This window comes from Benincasa hispida, chromosome 5 (genome assembly GCF_027475165.1).
Source record: "Benincasa hispida cultivar pf3 chromosome 5, pf3_genome.v1.1, whole genome shotgun sequence".
In the NCBI taxonomy this organism is placed as follows: Eukaryota; Viridiplantae; Streptophyta; class Magnoliopsida; order Cucurbitales; family Cucurbitaceae; genus Benincasa; species Benincasa hispida.
The window spans coordinates 66174955-66198087 of record NC_143482.1 but is presented as its reverse complement, the minus strand read 5'-3'; the positions used below and the strand labels follow the sequence as shown (position 1 = coordinate 66198087).

The 23133-nt window shown below is 31.8% G+C and overlaps 1 protein-coding gene and 1 pseudogene across 4 annotated transcripts; both read right to left on the bottom strand.

Moving 5' to 3' along the window:
- Window positions 1-1069: 1069 nt before the first annotated feature.
- Window positions 1070-12588, bottom strand: LOC150036350 (wax ester synthase/diacylglycerol acyltransferase 11-like). 4 transcript variants are annotated; one of them, XM_090313769.1, is made up of 6 exons: window positions 12572-12588; window positions 11713-11941; window positions 10432-11019; window positions 9091-9450; window positions 8863-9000; window positions 1070-1413 (listed from the first exon to the last, which is right to left on the bottom strand). In XM_090313769.1, exons 2-6 carry the CDS (start codon window positions 11896-11898, stop codon window positions 1264-1266), a joined length of 1422 nt encoding a protein of 473 aa, XP_090169895.1. In that variant the 5' UTR covers window positions 11899-11941; window positions 12572-12588; the 3' UTR covers window positions 1070-1263. The 4 variants fall into 4 exon arrangements, with proteins under 4 accessions (XP_090169895.1, XP_090169894.1, XP_090169896.1 ...); XM_090313768.1 differs by having other exon boundaries at window positions 12523-12586; XM_090313770.1 differs by lacking the exon at window positions 1070-1413 and adding an exon at window positions 7883-8338 and having other exon boundaries at window positions 12523-12586.
- Window positions 12589-17265: 4677 nt separating this feature from the next.
- LOC150036349 (uncharacterized) lies at window positions 17266-18260 on the bottom strand (annotated as a pseudogene).
- Between the last annotated feature and the right edge of the window lie 4873 nt (window positions 18261-23133).

The following is a 23133-nucleotide window of genomic DNA, read 5'->3' as shown; positions in this document are numbered from 1 at the left end:
GAAAAAAAACAATAACGGACGAAACCCTAGACTAGAATCATCTAATCTCCATTTTCACATTTGAGTCCCCACAAAGTCCACCAAAATATAAACCATTTGAATATCTTCAACAATTCAATGAAGAAAATTTTCATTTATTTTCATATTTCTCCCTCTAATCTTCCTTTTCTTCTTTGCAATATGAGTCATTTTTCTATTGCATTTTATTAAATATTGTACTTCAACATCTTAGATGTTACTTTTTTTTGTATTGTATTTTAGTGTTTGTATTCTATTTTATACTATTATTATTAACTTGTATGCTAAGTTTATCTATATCTTAGATTTTTTTAATGAAAAAGAAAATGTATCTTCAATGTATCAGTATCCTCGTTTTTTAGAAATATATATATTAAAAAATATATAAAAAATGACGCATCCTTAGATGTATCCGTATACTAATTTTTTAGAAATTGATGAATCGTCGTATTCGATCGTATCCATATCGTGTAGCCGTATCTGTGTCTGTGCTTCATAGTTTTAAAAAAAATGACTAAACTGTGGCCAAAGTGAAAAGAGTTTGAAATTTATTTTTTTAGCAAAAGCAATGGTTCATTTTTATCAAAATTGAAAATGTGACATTAAACTTGGAAAACGATTACCTCGATTCGGATGTTTTTTCAGCGTGCTTTCCATTAGTCGCTGTGGGTTTCTTGTTTTTTTTTTAATGCTACAATTTTTTTTAAAAAATGGATTAAGGGTTTCAAAATTTGGGTTCTTATCCCACGAAAACTAAAGTTAATTAAATTGAAAAATAATATCTTTAGTCTATATATATATATATATAAAGAAACAATATGTTTGATCACAATTTAAATTTAGTATTTGAAAATAAAACATTCACAGTAAGAATGGCAGCCTATCTTATCTAAGTTGTGTGTGTGGCTGTTACATACAATGCCTTAGATATGAAATTAATTCCCAGTAGGTTGGATATTAATTAGTTCTACCTATTTATAAATATTAAATCAATTGAAAATTTTAAACGTGGAACAAGACGAACTCATCAAAACCACATTATTGTATATAATAAATGTTATGGTATCTTGCCTTAATAGTATTAATAGCTAACGTGAACATAGCTGATACATGGGACACACAACCTACTCTCCATTAAATTAAAGGGTTTATTATATCAAAACTAAAATTTTCTTCGATGGGATTGAAAGACATAAAATAAGTAGTTTTTAGGTTTCATAGACCTCCTAGATTGAATTATTAAAATTACAGCTTTTGTTTAACAGCTTTGATCAGTATCCTTTCGAAGGCAGCTTGAATGCATACTTTCAACTTCTGTTGATCTATGAAGCACTTCTCACCTCCAAACACAATCCTCAAGTCCCCCATGTAGCTCACAATTGTTATCATTAGACTCTACAATTAAAGAGAAAATTGTTAAACATAAATATACACGTGTAACAATAATTATATTATATAAACTATTATTAGTCTTTAAATGCATTTTGAGAGCACGTTAAAGAATGGTAGGTCTCTTTATGTTTTTAATGTGGGATATCCCTTTCATGGATTCTGTCATTGGTTATTTATGATCACCCTTTCAAGATGGTGATCTTTTTTAGATTCACGATTGTAGGATTCTATCCTTTTTTCCCTATCTTTCTCTCTCCATTTTTTTTTAATTAAATACACATTTATCTCTATTGCTCTTAATTCGAAGACTTTCCTCTAACTTCTCCTTGAATGTATTGTCTCTTTTGGTGGCTTTGAACGATGTATCTTCATTGTACTCGAAGTATGATGAGTGTCCTAAAGATGTGTCAACCTATATCTAGGTGCACCTATTGATCCGTTTCGCCTTTTGTGATTTGTTAAGGGAAAAAAAAAAAAAAAAAAAAGACAATGGGAGGAGTAGAATGTGATGTGATTTCCCATATGCCCTTAATTGGAAGGTTTTCCTCTACCCTTTCCTTGTATGTACTATTTCTTTTTAATGTAGGATTCTCAATATGCTCATTTGAAGATGGTGCCTTTTTAGGGTTCACTATTCTAGGGTTCTATCCTCTTATTATCATCATCATCATCATCATCATCGAATACTCACTTGGACTTCATTGGCTCTGATATGATTTGAGATAAACAAAAAGTTCCATCTCACAACTAATTAACAACGGAATGAAGAGTAATTTATTTATTTTAGAAAGATTTGTGAAATACTCTTTATATTTCCAATGTGGGATCCATAACATGTCCTTGTTGGATTTTGGAAACATATTAGAAGTGCAGTTTGTCCTACATTGGTTAAATTGAAGAATGGGGATGGGTTCTAATTCTATAAAATGAGCCTATGCCTCTAGTTTCAAGTCGTCTTAGTTAGAAACATTTTAAACATAGTGTGCTAACTCTAATTAAATTCCTTTTAAAACAATGCGATCATTTTCTCAAATGATTTAGAAAGAAGCTTATCAATTTTAATTATAAAATACTAAGTCTGATGGTACTCTTCCTCTCAAGCAAGTTGAAATTTAAAGTAGTAGGAAGGAAGCTAACAAGTCAAGGGCCTTAAATTTTAAAAAACAGAAGTTCTTCAAATGTAGAAAGTGTGAAAGCTATGGTCACTTTCAAGCAGAATCTTCTAATTAGTATGGTAAAAGTTATGTTTTAACTCTATCTGATTATGAGTTTAAAGACAGTAGTGACTTAGAGAAGGATGTCAAAGCACTTGTTAGTAACATCTCATCTGGCACCTCGTCTTGTGAGATTTTTAAGTATGATGTGTATGCAAAAAATGTTCATGACACTACCGAACAAGGGGTCTATCAAGCTCTTCTATCAGGCTCTCTTTATCAAATGGTAAGATTCTCTGAAAGTACTTGATGTGCACAAAGAAAGAATTGAGTCTTTGATGGCTGATAATCACAGACTTATGTCTACTATTGCAGATCTAACGTGAGAATCAACTTAGAGCTGAGAAAGACTCTATATATAAAAATATCTGAATATTGAGCATTGTTACGAGTCTCTGAAGAAAATTTTGACAAAGGGAAAGACAACAGGTGATATTCTGGGCTAGGTTTTTCTGAAGGTGAAAATCAGCATAATAAACAGTCTTAGTTCAAAGGGAAGCAAAACATTGAGTTTGTTAGAGCTCAGAATCTAGAGTCTTATGGTTTCACAGTTACATCCTCTAGCTATTCAACAAAGGAAGTCAACCGAATTTACAGACCAAGATGGATTTGTCACTATTGTGGAAGAATGGGCTATAAACAACCATTTTGCTATCAATTACTGAGTACTCTTCACAGATCCACAATCTTTAGAAAGGCTCTTCATTTCCCTCATAACATCTTTCAAAGAGAATCGAAAGTAAAACAGGTTTAGAGAGTGAAGAATGTTCAGAATAGGTAAAATGTTGTACTGACATCACTCAGATCTTCTACCAAGTGAGATTGGTATTTTGGTAGTGGAAGCTCTTGACATATGCATGGTGAAAAGAACTATTTGTCAGATCTCAAGCCCGTTAACTCTGAAAAGTTCACATTTGTTATTCTAAAAATTCAATAAGTTGTTATTGAATATATGAATTGCTTATTTCATTTTAGAAATAAATCCAATAAACTAAAACATCTATGACTATTACATGAACAAATCTCGGGCCATGAGAAGGTGTGTAGTGCCACATCATTCAAGCCCCAAAATCAGCCCTTAAGGGAGCAATCTACCTACTTACCCCTACTTTAGGGAAGGAGTGAATTTCATCTTGTGTAGCTGAGTTCCCAACTCCCTAATCAGACGAATCCCCAAAGTGGTAGGTTTGAGTCGAAAATTTGGCCACTCATACCCATGCAAATCAAAGGACGACCCTCATAGGCAGGAATTCCTAACTCACTTAGGATTAAGGTCATGTTACCTATGGTCATCCTAGTGAAATGAAAGTCTCTATCATGAATGGCATTATATAACGAGACTAACATTTTGTGGTCCGGTCTTATACAAACTCCTTTGTATAGGATACACCCGCTCACACGTCTCCACATGAATGATTAGGATCAGACCATCTATAGCACTTTACAACACTTGTAACATCTACAAAACAGGTCGTATCCGTAGTGTCACCAGGATAAGGTTTCCCTCCTTTATCCATATACTACAGACCATTTGGGTTATCACTTAAGGCATGACCCATTTATATGTCTCCACATACATGCTTAAGTCACAACGATAACCAAGGATCTTAGTTTATTGGTTTGTGGTAAATTCAATTAAAATATCTCATATTTCATAGATAACAGTGAAGGAAATATCTCATATTATTACATCACAAACGTTTGTTCATACAAGTGCTTACAAACTACAGAACCCTACGAGATTTAGGGCATCAACCCAACAATCTCTCACTTGTCCTAAATTAAGTGGGTGTACAAGATAAAAACAAGCACAAAACAATAAACTAAAGGACTAAGGCCAAGTACAAAAGTATCCCACTTGCCCTAGTCCAGCCTCGGTCTGATAGACCCATTCTCTGAAGGTGACCCCAAAAAAACTATAGTCGTGATAGCCTTCGTAAACGGGTCAGCAACGTTGTGCTTCGAAGCGATCTTTGTGACTATCACATCCTCTCGATGCACAATCTTACGGACGAGATGATACTTCCGCTCTATATGTTTGCCGCGCTTATGACTCCTAAGCTCCCTAGAGTTTGCCACAGCACCACTATTATCACAATAGAGGGTGATGGGCCAAGAAAAGTCTGAAACAACTTCCAGATCAGTCAGAAACTTCCTGAGCCAAATGGTCTCCTTAGCAGCTTCACAAACTGCTACATACTCAGCCTCCATCGTGGAGTTAGTGATGCGCCCCTACTTAGTACTTCGCCATACTACAGCTCCTCCGTTAAGACTGAACACTGAGCCTGAAGTGGATTTCTGAGAATCCTTATTGTTAGGGTTGATGCCCTAAACTCTCGTAGGGTCTTATAGTTTGTAAACATCTGTATGAACAAATACTTGTGATGTAATAATATAGGATATTTTCTTCACTGTTGTCTATGAAATTTGAGATATTTTATTTGCATTTATCACAAACCAATAAACTATGATCCTTTGTTGTCGTTGTGACTTAAGCATGTATGTGGAGACATACAAGTAGATCATGCCTTAAGTAATAACCTAAATGGTCTATAGTATATGGATAAAGGAGGGAATGTTTACCTAATGACACTACAGATATGGCCCGCTTTGTAGATGTTACAAGTGTTGTAAAGTGTTACATATGGTCTGATTCTAATCATTCATGTAGAGGCATGCGAGCAGAAGTGTCCTATACAAAGGAGTTTATATAAGACCGGACCACGAAATGTTTAGTTTCGTTATATAATGCTGTTCATGGTAGAGACTTTCATTTCACTAGGATGACCATAGGCAACATGACCTTAATCCTGTGTGAGTTGGGAACTCCTGCCTATGAGGGCGGTCCTTGGATTTGCATGGGTGCGAGTGGCCAGATTGTCGACTCAAACCTACCACTTTAGGGATTCTTCTGATTAGGGAGATGGGAACTCAGCTACACAAGATGGAATTCACTCCTTCCCTGAAGTAGGGGTAAGTAGGTAGATTGCTCCCTTAAGGGCTAATTTTGGGGCTTGAACGATGTGGCACCACACACCTTCTCATGGCCCGAGATTTGTTCATTAGAGGGATCAATGGTACTATAGGGGCAAAAATATATCTGTAGTGAGAAGAGTGTAGTTGTCGGTCTTTATTAGAGTGTTCGACAGTTAACGGATGGTGGATTTCGTGATTAAATAATTTAGTCAGCTATTCACGTACCGTTGGAGCTTCAAGCTACAGGTCCGTAAGGTCCCCTTGGTAGTTTAATGGATTCAAGTTGAGAATCAATTTTTGGGTAAGTTTGAAGTGTTCAAATTGACAAGATGGAGTTTAATTATATATAATATATGATATAGTTGCATGATGTATGAGATACATTCATTAGAGGAATTTGATATAAATATGATTTATATTGAATAAAGGAGAAAAGGACTATGGTTTATATATTACATATGATGTGATATTAAAACTATAGGTTATAAATATAATATGGTAAGTTAGTTATTATATTCATTTATAATTAAAACAATTATATGATAATTGTGAGTGGTTTCTCCTTTAACCGTGCGTGAAAGTGGGAGGTTATATTTAGTTTTCATAACTAAAGGATAAAATTAAAAATGTTTTCATTTTTTAGTAGAATTGTTTCATTAAGTTCACGACTTATCGTTTAGCTTACGACAGACTACACAATAGCCTTCAAGTGTTTTTCTAAACAATCATGTACTAGCGCCTTTTACTAACGATCGTGTAAATGATCCTGCATGTTTTACTAAGCAATCACGTGCCAAGAGAGATTCATTAAACGATCAAGAGTGTTTAACTAAACGATCGTGTACCTAGCGAGATTTACTAAATGATCAATCACACAAAGTCTATGCGATAGACAGTTCCTTCTCCCATTTGCTTGGTCGTTTGGTTTGATCGTTGTCTTCCTCCAACCCTCTACCAAATCCAATAGAGCCCACACCTCTTGGATTCTCACTTCGAGAATACCAAGGTTGTCGAGTGGTGGTGTCTAAGAGGTTGGTTTGTGGAGAAGATTGTTCATGATCTAAGTGACAACGAAAGATTTGCTGGACGATTGTAGCGACAACGAGAGGTTGTTGTTCCAAGTCTTCACGAGAGCGAGAGATTAGTAGAAGAAGAGTTTTTCAAAGGTATGTCTCTCGTTCCTTTTGTATTTAATTATGAAAGCATGCTGTAATTTGTTAGAAGATGCACCACTGTTCTGTATGTTTGTGAATTCCTTTCATTCTGTGACAATGGGCATGGAAAGATCTTGCTTCTGCTCATGGGTTCTCTTGGATAAGAGTTCCTTCAATTGGTATCAGAGCCAGGTTCTGATTTTCCAAATCCATTATTGTATAGAATTACATCCATTTTCAAAGTTAATTGTAAGGGTCCTTGTACTTTTGGGCATATTAACTTGCTATCGAGTCTGTAATTCAAAGTGTTTGAGTTATTTTGAGGCGCTCGTGATGAAGCTTCGAGGCATGGTGTTGCACATTACTTCGAGGAAGAAAAAGACCAAGCATTGGTCAGATTGTGTAAACGATGGGGTAAGCAATCGTCGAGTATGGGATACTCATTGCAAGGTTGACACGCGCTGATGCGTTGGTTTATCATGTGATGATATGTGGATGCGATGATCATATAAGTTTTCCTAAAAAAGCTCAAGTATAAGCCTTCTTAAGGTCCTAGTAAGTCCAGGGTCAAACACAGAGATTACTAAATATATCTGCGACAAACTCTCTGATTCTATTGCAGTGGTGATAAAGAAGTAGATGGTGTTTTAATTAAATTTTCTAATGCGATGGAGTTAAACACGGAGCGATGAAAGGGTAGTGCTGTAACAAGCATGCGATGAAGGGGTAGTATTAACAAGTATGCGATGAAGGGGTTGAGAAGAGATTTAGCTAACATTTCTTAAGAATTTGTACAAGTCATGCGATCATGCTATACACAAATATTAAGTACTACATTTCTCAATGCATAATGCCACATTTCCTATTTTTAGGATGCATGCAATGTGTATGGAATGTAGCAGATAAAACTTATTTCTAAGCCTCTACTCTTACTTATGCGATCTAATCCGACTTTCTCAAGCCTAAATTCTATTTTTAGACTACTCTCTCAAGTACTCCAAATGATGAATGACGCATACATAAGACAAGATGATCGCATAAAGTACATAGCTTAAGTCATGCTAGCTAAGTACTTCTCAACCCATTCACAAATTTAGTTACTCATGCATGGTGTGGGGAGACTGAACATAAATCGAAATGAAGTTTCCATTTTTGCAAATAAAGTGTTGAGTACAAAACAACAAATGGAGTGGGAAATATCAAGCCAGGTAAGCAATGTCTTGCTTTCCGTGGCCTTTTACATTGCTCTTTATCACTTCAACTCTGTTCCGATTTGTAGGCTTGCTCTTGCAAGAGTGGGATGTCTCTCCATCGTACTGTTTTCCGACAGTCTCTCAACCTCTTCAAAAATTGATTTCTTTTCAAGGATTCCCTTCCCTCGGCTTCGCCTCGCCTCCTCATTCTTTCTATCTTCTCCTCTTTTGATTTGGTAGCATTGGGTATTTATAGATTTCAAGGTGAAGCAGCTCTTATTACTAATGATTGCAAAGATGGGCAGCATTAATTTCCATACTCTGTTGCGCCGTCTGAAAGTCACCAGAAATTCAATGTATTTGTAGTGGTATGGTCTTTAACGGTTGTCAACTGTATTTCGAAATTGACCGTTATCAGCTTTATGTCCCATCATGATTTATTATGATGTCGCCTTTATGTAAGGTATTTATGCAATCGCTTTTCTTCTTCTTTTAACGAACACCTATTTAGACTTTATTGGCTTTGATACCATATGAGATAAACAAAAGGTTTCATCTCACAACCAGTTGACAATGGGAGGAATAGAAGACTAGGTCTCCTTATATTTTTAATACGAGATTCTCAACATGCCAATTTCAAGATGATGCCTTTTTTAGGGTTACCATTCTAGGATTTTGTCCTTTTTATTATTGTTGTTGTTGAATATCCATTTAAACTTTACTAGCTTTAATATCATTTGAGATAAACATAAGGTTGCATCTCAGAACTAATTGACGATAGGAGGAGTAATTTATTTATCTTATAAAGATTTATGAGATACTCTTATCTTTTCAATGTGAGTTCCTTAACATGTCCCTACGACATGGTGTGAGTTTTTTTTTCTTTTCAAAGAAAGGATAAGTTGTGATATATACCTGTGGCATGCCAGGGACGGTAAAGTATATGCCTTTAACTGGATGATTGACCAAAGATATTTTCTCCACAGGTCCAATCATATTTGATATCATAATGCTTGAATTCTTTAGCTTCCTTTTGAACAACTTTGCTCCAACCTAACACATAGAAACATATTTGAATCATCATATATCCATTTAGGAAATTATATATAAAAAGATAAGGTAAAGATGGGCTAAAAATTTCACCTCAGGGCCTGTCACATTCTTGACCATTTCAAAAAACTTAGCAGCCAAAAAAACAGAGACGGGGCTTCTTTGCAACATAATTTTTTCTTTGGCTTTCTTCACAAATTCCAAAGGGGTTGACGCAAGAGTAGTAGAATCAATTAATTTTGGTATTGGCACTGGCAAAAAGGCAATTTTATTTCCCCATGGTGCATCGGTGTTTGTTTTGACCATCTCTTTGACTGATTTATAAGCCTTAGCCTTTCTAGTATTGAGTAGAATTAATGCACTTGAATTGGCCTGACTTGATTCAGGGTTATGTTCTTGCATGTACAATCGAATTCCCAAGAATATGATTCCGGTGACCACATCATTAACACTCTGTTTCATAATAAATATCACATTCAAACCAACAAACAAAATCGTTTCCATGTTTTAATTAGTAAATCCTCGTGGTTTTGCTTTTAGAATCACCCAAAAGACTTCATACCATTGAACATAGTTGTCCTCCCTTATAATAAACTCACGATCATTCTCTTATTTCATCGATTTAGGACTTTTATCGCATTCCCATCCAACACAATTGCGTGAAATCATTTACATTCTTAGTTTCAATCTAGAACTTTTTAAACTTCATTATTTTTATTATTAAAAGTAAGGTTATAAATTTCAGACAATTTTGAAATAAATAAACAAAACCTTCTATATATGTAATAAAATTTTGAAATTATTTTTTAGAGACGAATAATTTAAGGAGGATTTTCAAAAATAGAAAAATAAGGGAGTTATGTACACAAAATATTAAAATTTAATCATTTTAGACGTTTATAAGTTTTTGTCACTGATACGTATTATAGATTTCAATCAACCTCTATTAATGATAAATTTCTATTAGATTTCATCATTGATAGATGCTGATAGAAGTATATCAATGTCTATTAGTATTTTTTTTCATTATTTCTATAAATAGTTTGACATTTAATTGAATAGAGAGAATGAAGTTGATGTGAGATAGAGAAATTTGGATGGGTGGGAAGAATGGGAGAGAGAGGGTAGAGATGTGTGGGCATAGAAGAGAGTTGCGAAGTTAGAGAGAGATGGATGAAAGAAAGAGAAATGTAGATCTTTTGTTTTTTAAATTATCAAAGCAGAAGTTGAACATTTTTCTGAATAAGAGAATAAAGAGTTGAGGGATCAGTAGATGTAACTACCGATTACACCTGAGTTATGCCACACTTTAATTGGGAATCTAGAGTTAAGAGAATGATATTCAATACCGATTACACCTGAGTTATAATCCTAGCTAGGTTGATGAAAAAAGATATCATGAATTTACAAAGAAAAGGTACAAGTAGTACATACCGCATTAAGCTTATCCTTGATTTGTTTGATTTGATCAAGAGGAAAGGTGATGGTTGATATGGCAATTGGCTTAACAAGCTGCATGGAATCTCGTTCTGGTTTGATGGGTGTAGGATCATCTTCAACAATAGTGTTCTTCATGATACTCCATCCAAAATTCAATAAAAAGTTTGAAACCGAAGAGAAAAGATGACCTGGGAAATAGCTACGACGACGGAAATTGAGTTCATTTTCAGGTTGTTTTGACCGTTGTCGAGATGGGAAAGTGAGAGGAAGAGAAGGATCGTCGGCTCTCTTTAGGCAACTTAAAAGAATGTTCATAAGACAAAAGCCATCGGCTATAGAATGATGAACCTTGAAAATTATACTACATGTTGCATGGCTTGTAGGGTAATTGAAAACATGAATTTCCCACAGAGGAATGCTTTGTGAAAAGGGCTTTGTGGCTGTTTGTGTGGCATATTCATCAAAGTATGCATCATATTCATATGGTGAGAGCTCCGGTGGGAAATTTGGTATGTAAATATGGTCTTTTGGGTTAATCTTAATTGTCTTCCATTTTCTCTCCCCGTTCGAGCTTTCTTTCACCTGCATGTTAATTGCCAAAATCCCCACACCAAGTTTAAGTTAATACGTTACAATAAACTTAATCTTTTTGTTCATATTATAACACTCTAATCTCTTAACAAACTTCATTTTAGTAGAACAATATTACATGAGGAGAATTTAAACATCGGACTTCTAAAAAATGAGATAATAGCTAGCAACACATTGTTCTCTCCTCTATGTTCTGAGCCTCCATATATTTACTATTGAACTTCGACTAAAATCCTTTTAAGACTTTTTAAGTCTTGTTTAATAATTATTTGATATATAGTTTCTAAAAACATTAAAAACAAGTCTTAAAATATAGTTTCCAAAGCATGACTTTGGAGTTATTTGAAAACACTCGTAAAAAATAGTTAACTTACAAAATCAGGAAACTCGTAAGTAAAAATAGTGTTTACAAGTTTAATTTTAAAAAGATACTAAACAAATAAAATAGTTATCGAGCAATATAACTTTTAAGAAATCTCGCTTTCACTATAGCTTTTGGTTGGTTTAAGATTAGCACAAATTAGTCCAACAAATTATCATCAACCCGTCCTAATAATATAGTAGATTAAATTATCATTCAACTTAAAAACTTAAACGGATGTGTTACAATAAATTAAACAATTCTACTTCTATTCCTAGGAAAAAAAAAAAAAGAAAAGAAGAAAGAGAGATTAGAAAAAGAACCATGACGGAAGTGAAACGTGGGTTGGATGGGATGAGAACATCAATGGCAATGGAGGATATTTCTTCCCATGCAGAAATTGGAGTTTCAAGCTCAATCACACCCAAAACAGATACACACATTTCTGAAGTGTTGAAGTATTGGCTCATTGGGCTCATGGGAGCCGTTGATTCTTCATAATTCTCCATTATTATTTGTCAAAATTAATAATGTATATATATTCTTCACTGCCTGCCAAAATGTTCAAACACCATGTTTTATACTTAGTCACTTAAATTGTCTCCTTTCATGACTATTGATTTCTTTATTTTCTTATCTATTTTTATGAGTTATTTCAAAAAAAAAAAAAAGTTGATTTAGTAAAAAAATGATGCAACACGAGGATTTTCAAAGCCTTCATCCAACTTAGTATTACTCTCGTCGAGACATACTTAACTACGGAGTTCTCTTATTGAATGCATTAAGCTCCTCTCTAACTCTTTATGTACTAAACTACTAAACTATATATCTTTTTATTGAATGCGTCGCTTTTGGAATCGAGATATGATGAAGATGTTAAAGATGTACCAATCTAGTTGAGATGTGTTGATGTACCTCTAGACCCACTCTCTACTAGTACATTGTTATATATATATGTGTATGAAATTTTGAGAAATTCAATACATTATTATTGGTATGATTGCATCCAAAATATAGTCAAATTTTAAATAATAGATAGGCGACAATGAAAATCATGACAGAATTATAAGAAAACAACCATAAATTTAAAAAATTAAAATCCAAAAACAAAATAGTAATAAGTATTATCTTACCTTTTTTTTTTTCGCTGTATAGTTCTAAGAGAAAAGTATAGGTAATTACCGATGAGATTCCAAGCCTCGATGATTATGGAATAACAAATTGAAAATTTTCCCATTTTTATAGAGGAAAGGTTCATCTGAAAATGGATGGAAAAATTAAATGTATTATAATTTTAAGTTTGGCATGCACGTGGGTTTCGAAGAAAAAAAACACTTGTGTAGGTTAGATTAGGTAGGGCTCTTTATGATGTTTTAAAAACCGTTTTTATAATTATTTAGTTGGGAAAAATTTTAATTCTTTAAAATTATTTACGTGTGTTGTTTGTTCCTATTAATAGAATTCTAATTTTAAAATTATATCACAGTTTGTTCAGGAATAAAAAAATGTAATTTTTAGAACTAAATAACATCAATCACTCTAATATATATTAGGATCTAGTTATTTAATGTATAAGAATGATTATTGGACATACTAAAAAAGATGATTATTGGGTTAGTTATTATTATTCTTATTTTGGTCTCGAATATTTTGTTTCTTTAAAAAATAAAAAATTATGTAGGTTTTACAGGTTAAAAATAAATCCAAAAAATTAAGTTTTTGAAAAAAAATACGTCATTATCAATTTTTTTAGAACAATTTTGATAATTTTTTTTTATATTTAATGTAAAATAGATGTATTTTTTAAAAAAAGGTAAACTATTTTAAAATAAAATATTAAACATATTTTCCTGATCTAAAATCCTCATAATTTTAATTTCACATTTGTAACTCCCTAATTTTCTGAACTCTATCTATAGCTCCTCTTGGACTAATTTTCTAATGTAATCAAGTTATCTTCATCTTTTCCATTTTTTTTTCCATCCTTCCTCACCTCAATCAATTTTTTTTTCTATTTTTCTCACGTTAATAACATTTATAAAATTAGGTAAAATAAATCTAGTTGAATTTTATTAGTGTCGGTTGCCATATCTATATAGATTGCAATTAGATTTTAAAAAAATAAAAGAATATAAATGGATAGAAATTATGAAAATTGAGGAAAACAAATCAGAGAAAACAATAAAGAAAGAAAAATGCACATTATTCAAAAAAAGAAGGAAATGGAATTTAAGATTTAAAAATTATTAAATTATTGAAAAAATCACATCAATTCATATTCCCTAATTAAATTTGTAACCTCTCCCACCATATCCCTTTATTCTCTAACAAAATCCTTTTATATAAAATGCAAACCAATAAGGACAAATTGGTCATCACTAATCCATCAAAGTCTATTTTGTTCTCTGGTTTCGATCATTGTTTCAAGCAAAATTTCTTACGGCCTTAGAAGAATATTTTTGAAGTACGTATTTTATTTTTTATTTTATTGAATGATTTCACTTAATTGCAAAATTTTACTTACTTCTCACTTTAGAAATAAACAAGTGATTAATTAGGTTGTGAAACACTTGTCCCAAATATTTTTCATTTAAATATTCTATTTTTTTTTCTTCTAATGGAATAACATCTTGAAGAAAAACCTTTTCATTCAAAAATTTTCTCAAAACACAATTTAGGAGTGAAAATAAATTTTTAAAAATAAATAAACAAAGAAAGAAAAATGATGGATAACATTACCTCTTCATTAACTTGGTAAAATGTATTCCTTCCAAGAACAAAATAATGTAGTCTCCATTATTTTTTTGAAAGACCTTGCTTCTCAATATGTTTTGTCGAATTTCAAATTTTGTTTATAATAATAAATGCATACATCAATTTCTTTACTTATAGAGGTACTATCACACATCTATATATATTTACCATAAAAGAGTTGTGTCTCATTGTCATCAAATTAAAATAATCACGTCTCTTCGTCATCAAGTCCAAATAATACTCATGTCCCTTTAACATCAACAAACACATGAGAACATGAGAATTACTCTATGAAGCACAGACACAGATACGGCTACACAATACGGATATAATCGGATATGGCGATTCGTCAATTTCTAAAAACTAAGATACGGATACGTTTAAGGATGCGACATCTTTTTATATATTTTTTAATATATATATTTCTAAAAAATGAGGATACTGATACGTTGAAAATACATTTTAGCATACAAGTTAATAATAATAGCACAAAATAGAATACAAACACCGAAATACAATACAAAAAAAGCAACATCTAAGATGTTGAAGTACAATAGTTAATAAATGCAATAGAAGTAATTCATATTGCAAAGAAGATAAAGATTAGAAGGAGAAGTATGAAGATAAACGAAGAACTTATTGTTGAAGATATCCAAATGGTTTATATTTTGGTGGACTTTGTGGGGACTCAAATATGAAGATGAAGATTAGATGATTCTAGTCTCGGATTTGGTCCGTTATTTATTTTTTTTCTTTTAGTTTTGGACTCAAGTAGTGAGCTTTTTAAACAAGTTACCTAATTTTAGATTGGGAAAGATTAGATGAGTTACTTGTCTTTTTCTTAAAAAAAAAATACGCATAGAAATAGATACGTCAAATCGCGTGTCAGATACATATCTGTATAGATACGTTAAATTGTGTGTCAGATACGTATCAGGGAAGTATTGGAAATATCGGTATCCGATACGTGTCTGATACTTATTCTAGAGCCACTTATTGAGGAGGGCAAGAAGGGAATTATTAAAATATATAAGGGTAAAAAGGGAGGAATCCTTTCTAGTTCCTTTTAATATAGTATAGATATAGATATAGTTGAGAAATAAATAATCAAAAAAAAATTGTTCACAGAGGTATACGAAAAGTATCATAATTCATAAGATGGTTATTGTTTAAAACATTGATTAATTCCAATGATGAAAATCTGCTTGTTTGATTAAGACGAGCCATTTTTTTTAGAAATTTTGAGAAGAACCTATATGAAATTTTATTTTATTTTTTAAAATGAAACATCAAAAGAGCTTGATCGGTAAAAGGAGCTTTCTTCTGGCCTCTCCTTTATTTTTCACATTTTTTAAGCTATATGAAAAACTTGATAATAGATTTTCAGAGTAAAAAAGGATTTATCGATTCGACGAAGCTCACATCGTGCATGAACAAACCTTAAAGAAGAATTCTTTTGGATCTTTTTTTCTGTCTGGCTTTCCTCCTAGTCCCGCTAGTTTTTATTCTCTGTTTTAACTTTGAGCTCTTCTCCAACTCCCTCTTGTAATTATTCTTTTGTGTATGCATTTGCTTTGAGTCCGTATATGATAATGAAGGTGCTAAAAATGTATCAATCTAGTTAAAATATTTTGGTGCATCTACTAATGCTTTTATCCTTTAGTATCTTTTTCTAAGAAAAAAAAGATACATCATGTGTACATTATTTATTATTATGCTCAAATTCAATGGATATAGAGTACTATAGACCCGTTTGGATTAATTTTAAAAAAAATGTTTTTCAAAAAATTCATTTTTATTTAAACATTTTTTTTATCAAAACGGTTTAAAGTACACTTTAAAAGCTATTTTGAATGGTTTTCAAATACTCTAATTTTTTCTAAAATGGTTTGTTTTCTCAGTTAAATACTTGAAAATGTATTTCAAACATATCTTATTTCTACCCGTGGATATGTGAGTTTTGTAATAAATGAGCCAATATGTACTCCGAATTTTACAATCTTTGTTTGTTAGTGAGTTCTCCAAAATTCTTCTTCTAGGTTATAATTCATATTTATTATTACGAACTAAGGCCAGCTAACCATACCAATAATAATCTTTCCATTTTAGGGAAGACTTCCTTAATTATCGATTGGTTGCATTAGTTTGCTAATTGTTTCTTCCTTCAATGTTATAACTAAAGCAATTTATGTATTATGTTACTTCAACAACGTAAATACCTCATCAAGCAAAGTGAAACTTTTTTTAAAGAAAGTTCGGTAAGATGTTACACTACTACAAAAACAATGTTTCTTGACTTTTTTAAATGTCAAGAATAATCTTTCCAGTGTCAAAAATGTCGATTTTCTTGACGTTTTAAAAACGTTAAGAAAAGTGACACTTGACATTTAAAAAAACGTCAAGAAACACAGACACTTGACATGTTTGAAATGTCAAGAATATGGGCATTCTTGACAAAGAAAAAACGTCAAGAAATTTTGTGAACCTGACATTTAAAAAACGTCAAGAAACATAAACACTTGACATTTTTGAAATGTCGAGAATATAAGCATTCTTGACAAGGAAAAAACGTCAAGAAATTTTGTGAACTTGACATTTAAAAAAAGTCAAAAAAAATTGTTTGTGACTTTTTTAGAAAATCTACAATGTTGACTTTTTTACCTATAATTGCTCCTATATTTTGATCCAACAACCACATTTGATATATATATATATATGGCATACATTCATCAATCAAATAAACAATATACACGCATTGACAAACTTATATATCAACAAAAAACTACCAATATCTCTTTATAAAAACTTAACTTCTTGAACATTGTCAATATATATAACCTAAGGAACATAATTCTAACAATTAACTCATATGGACACTTCCAAAACAATATAAGGAACATAATTCTAACAGTCAACCCAATATAAACAGTTTCAAAAAATACATTTCAAAAGCTTCTATCAACAAAACCATCCATCTACCCACACATGTATTAATCCAAAACTATCCCCCTCCCCCAGTGCATATTTGAACAATACCCAAAGATATTTATACCTATATGGATATGAAGTAAATCCAGAAATTGATGAGCTGAAGCAAACACATCCAAAATGACCAATAACGATCACATGTAGCAACCTAAAAATTCAGCCAACTCTATCCGCAGCTCATCTAACTCAATTTGTAAGTACAGTTTCCTTGTATCAATCTATAAAATAAAAGCCAAATATTATAATGGATTCTATTTTTCTCTATGCTATTTGAAATGTCAAAATAATGATAACATACCAAATCTAAGATGACAGTGCTTCTTTTGGTCACAATATCCCTCATATACCTCATGACGTAGTATCCACATTCAGTGCTCCCAACTTGTAGAGGACACTACAAAGAAAAAACCAGTAAATAAGAATGAAGTAATCCTTATGCACTAGATGTCTACTTAATATGATGAATAAGTAGTCACTGTTAATTTATACTTGCATTTATGGTTCTCCATAGGGTTTGTTTCTGGTTTTTTTAATATTCTTTTGAGATTGAAACATCGCAATTGTCCTATTTGTCAAGAAATAGCCACAAATTATTCTAAGATAAAGTATACTTTAATACAAACACTACAGATGAAAAAGGTTAACTTACATGTCAGTTATATATCATACATCTACCTGTGATGTTGTCCTTATTGAGTCTAGGTAGTACACATTATTATCGTATGCATTTATAGCAAGTAGTGCCCAATGACCACTAGTTAATAAAATATAATTAATATTTTTATTACTATTGGAAATTGATAAAATCAAAACGTGTTTTAACTCACCCAGGATTAAAAGGAGCAAGAACTAATTGGTTTGCTTCTGAGACCATCAGTCTACTACACAGGTCTCGAGTTTTAACTTCCTGAGAGTTATGTCTAAAGGAAATGAGAGATGGATCTACAAAAGTGTATTATGAACTTTCCTTTGAATCAATAATGAATGAGTGCAAGTACATACAAAAGATTTATAACATAAATATAGACGACCCAAAATTGGAAAGAAACGTTAGAATTGAAGTCTACAAAAGTAATAACATTACTTATGCCATGTAAGCCACCAAAGTCATTGTCTTGACTTCATCCATGTTACAAAAGTTAATTATGTTCTCTCGCAGGACACAACTCTTTCGACTGATGCCAAAAAGTTCAACTGGAAGTTGTTAAAAAATACTAGACTCTTTGGCCATCACCTTCCCAGCATATCTAAGAATGGATTTCAAAGATACCGGAAGAATCGATGTTGAGTCATTAACTTCTTTTCTTAGTCATTTCCATTGAAGATTTCTCCTAATGCAGTAGAATCATAGCAGCAAAAGTATATAAAGCAAAAAAGTTTAGACATTTTTTGAACTTAATTGATTTTATTAGTGCCACATACCTTAATGATTTTCAAATCTTTTGCGTTGCAATTTACATTCACTTTTATCTTGTCTCTTCGTTTCTCTGGGACTTAATCTCTTCTACCTTAATCTTCTCTTTCTGTTTCTTTTCATATGCAGTTTTCATCTTGTCTTTTTGTTTATCTTGAGATTCGATCTCATCTGCTAAAAATTGCTTGGAGCAACTTCCATGTCTAGAAATTGTAGAATATGACATTTGAAGACAAGCTTCTAATTCTCTAACACATTGACGAAGTGCTTCATTCTCACTTACAATTTTCTTGTTTCAATCATTCCCATGTTTTGACTTTCGTTTCACTGTATGAAAGTAAGCCGTTGTAGTAACAAAACCACCAACCCCATGCACACGCCCGTGCCTTTCTTGAGTATCCAAAGCTTACGTTAAGATAACATTGGGAAAATGATGTTTGTGGCACAATGGATCTGTATTATTCTTTGAGATCTCATTCTAAAAGGAAATGAAATTTAATATAATTAAGCTATATATCAGATACTTCATGTAAATTTAATACTTGTCTTCTTATTCGATTGACGACTTCTTGAACATCTTTATTGTCATATTCTCCTTTCTTATTAAGTCGAGTCTTCTTCCACAAGTTAGCTCAATCGAAATCACTTTCATTTGAAGATACTTTCTTCTATATTCAAATGAAGAAAAAAACTAGATATTGTAATAAATTTAGGAATCGCGAAAACATATATTAAATTCTTACCATCTCCTCAACAAGTTAGCATAACCTTTCCTTGAAATTCGATGATTGTACTTATTCTTAGATCATCGTTCTTGTTGCAAGCGTCTTTTTTTCTATACAAACATAATGATTATTAGTAGGGAATGACATAACAAATATTTATAAAATTAAATTAATAATTTACTTGAAACTTTACACACAATCTCGATCTTACAAACTCTTCTCAATGACTTTGATGAATACTTTTCTGGTCGATTTATTAGAAGTTGAGGTTCATCTTTAAATGACATAATGTATTTTGTTGTTAACCAATTCTTAAATTGATGAAAAGCTATGCCTGTAGTTTTCATAATGTTTTTCCTAGATCTTGTATTAATTACAAAGGCGGCCTAAACATTGAAAAGTTAGTGAAAACATTACATAAATGATCTCTAATATCCTTGCTACTATGCTTTTCACAATTTCCATATTTCAAACAAGGACAACGAATATAGGAGCTATTTGTATTAGAAAATCCAAATTTTATGAAGTCTTCCACACCCAATTCATAATCTTTGGATAATCTACTCTTGTGCATCCATGATTTATCCATGATTGTAAATTCAGTAATAAAAGATGATAAACAATGATCAACTTTAAAAAACAAGTTGTGGAAAACAAACAAGTTCTCAATACATACAACTTGTCATTTCTAGTTGTACAACATTCCAACCTCAAGAAAGTAAGGCAAATCAGAGAACAAAGACAAACAATCTAAAAAAATCGAACCCAAGGTGTAATCGAACATAAAAAAAATTGAACACAAGGTGTGCACGTGCTCTAATGTGCTAAACATATATTAATTCCAATAACTAAAAATTGAACCCAAGTTTGGCAAAACATTACTTAGTTCATAAAGACCAAACAAATTAGACACATTGACATATCTAACTTTGGCAAGTATTTAATTAAAGAAAAGTGACAAGTTCTTGCAAGTTCTCTAAAATTAAAGCCTTAACTTTGGCAAAGTGGCAATCCCAACTTTGACAAGTTCTCTAAAATTCAATCTCATTCAAGAACGATATGAAACAAGAGTTTATTATGAGATTCAAGAATATACATGAGAGACTAAATCCTAACTTTGAAAGTTCAAGCTTCAAACAAAAAAAATCAAGCCCTAACTTTGAAAGTTATGCTTCAAACCAAGAAAATCAAGCCCTAACTTTGAAATCTCTTCAAGATTGATGGAATACAAAGATATATGAAAGGGAAGTGAAAAACTAAGAAGATTTCGAGTATATTTAGAATAAAATTGACTAAATTTTCTGGAACTTCTTTTAAATCTGTCTGATAGCGTTGCAATGCTGTTGAAGAGCGCGCAATTTTCCCGTCAAAACCCATAGCGTTACAACGCTATTGAGAGCATTGCAACATTGGGTGCGTGAGGCGTACACGTTTTTCATTTTCCATCAAAATACGTAACGTTGCAACGCTACCCTGTATATTCTATAATTCTTGACATTTTTAAAATATCAAGAATCCATTAATTAAACTTGACATTTTTAAAACGTCAAGTATTGTATTTTCCAGAAAAAATACACAATCCTCGTTTTTTAAAATAAATTCTTGATGTTTTTTTCTTTAAAATCACCTATTTCTTGACATTTTTCATAAAAATGTCAAGTATTTAAAATTTCAAATGTCAAGAAAGGTGGTTTTTCTTGTAGTGTTAATACAAGATCTTTTATAAGCTGAAAGGTCTTTACCCCTAGTATTGCAATATAGTATTCATTCCTAATAGGAAAACGTAACCTAACGTGATGTAATATTCATTTATTGAAAAAATTGTTACGTCTCACATTCCTTAAGTTGACTTTTTTTAGAGAATAATACAATAGGATGTAAGGGTCAGTAGATGCATCAAGATATCTCAACTAGGTTGACACATTTTTAACACTCTCATGATACCCTAGGCCCAAAGATTTCATTCTATAAAAAGATGAGTACAAAGGGGTGCTAGAGAAGAGCTCAAAATAACCATACAGATGAGAGATGGGCTAGAGAAAAGCCACAAATAGAAAGCAAGGAACAAAGAGACAAAGAAAAAATTACATAAAAGCTACTAATTTGAGAGATAAGTAGGTGGACTATAACCCAAGATGAGATTGGAGTGGTGAGACCAATAACAAGTCAGATATCGAACATTTCTCAAATTTGTACGTTGTTATTTGCTTTGTTGTTGAAATGTGTGATTATTTGATAGCACAACAAATTTTCTATCTTGTTCTGCTTAATTCAAGGTCGTTACTTGGTTTTATGAATTTTGATCCGGGTGGTCGTTTTAGGCGAATATGTTAGAGATATTTAAATAATAATATGTATAATTAAAGTATAAGCTATGTATGTGGAATAATATTTTATCACATTGACTTATTTTATTAGACTGTGCCCTATTATGTGATCTAATTAATTAAGTATCTAGATTCCTAATTGTGTATCGACATAATGGGTAGAAGCCTATTCCTAGTTAATTAGGGCTATAGTCCCCAATATACCAAAACTATAAGCACTCAGTCTTGTTTTAATCTCATTTAGAGAGAGATCCAACTAAGGGCATTTAGAATTTTGGTTGAGGAAAACTATATTCATCTTAAAGCTATCATCATCTTGAAATTATTATCAATCTCTCAATGGAATCTAGTAGGTTATTTATTATTCGCAATTTGACATGAATGATTCTACGGTTAATCTATTCAAAAGTAATTATACTAACAGAATGACAACTCATTTTCTTCATTTTTTCGCCCTCTATCCATATACATCATTAGTTTTTAGAGTTCTTTCTGTCTTCTTTCTGTAATCAAGTCAAATGATGTCCATCATGTCAATTATTGGCTAAGATATCTCTTCCTAGCTTGGATTTTAGGATTTCCCCCTACTTTCATGTACTAGTGAGTACATGAATCGAGTTATATTGTATTTTTGGATTCAATTCTGTTTTAATAGTATATTATCAGATCGTCATATGCTTAGGGATTGTATGATTATTGTTTTTGATTAATGTATGATTCATGACACTTGATCTTATGTTGATCTTATGTTGGATTCAATTCTGTTTTAATGGTATATTATCATATCGTCATATGCTTAGAGATTGTATGATTATTGCTTTTTATTAATGTATGATTCATGACAGTTGATCTTATACTTAGGGTAGCTTGAAAATCAAATGCGATAATTATTATTCTAACCAACCTAGGATTAAATCAAATGAATATTTAATTAGACGCTTGAAAATTAAATATTCAACTTAACTTTGCCCTAGACCTTAATGCAATTGGGACAAATTTGAATTTGCATGTTTTTCATCAAATTCAATTTGGACTAGCTAGTTGATTAGGACGATTAATTGGTTTTTCCAATTAGTTCGGTTAGGTGTAAGCAAATACTCCTAACTTAGCTCTTGATCGTCCCTAGCTAGTTAAACTAGAAACATACACTTAGTCAAATGAAATATGAATCACTTATTTGTTTATTCATTTATTTGTTTGTTCATTCAAATTATTTATACACACTCGTTCGACTTACACAAATATTTGATTCTTAAATCTTTTCTCCAAAATCAAGGAAGTATTGATACAAACAAGCATTTAGAAATTTTAAATTTTACTGACAAATAATTGAAACTTATTTTTCAAAAGAAAACTCTTTTTCTAGCAAAATCATAAAAGAAAGGTGTGCAAAGAGAGGCAATTCATTCAAACTCATTTGGGTCCAAGATATACCTAAACTTGTATTGGAGAGAGGCAATTCTAAGACAATGGTGCCTTTATACTCACGCACACAAATTTTAATTGCCATTTCTTTTACCTAGAAAGATAGTTTTC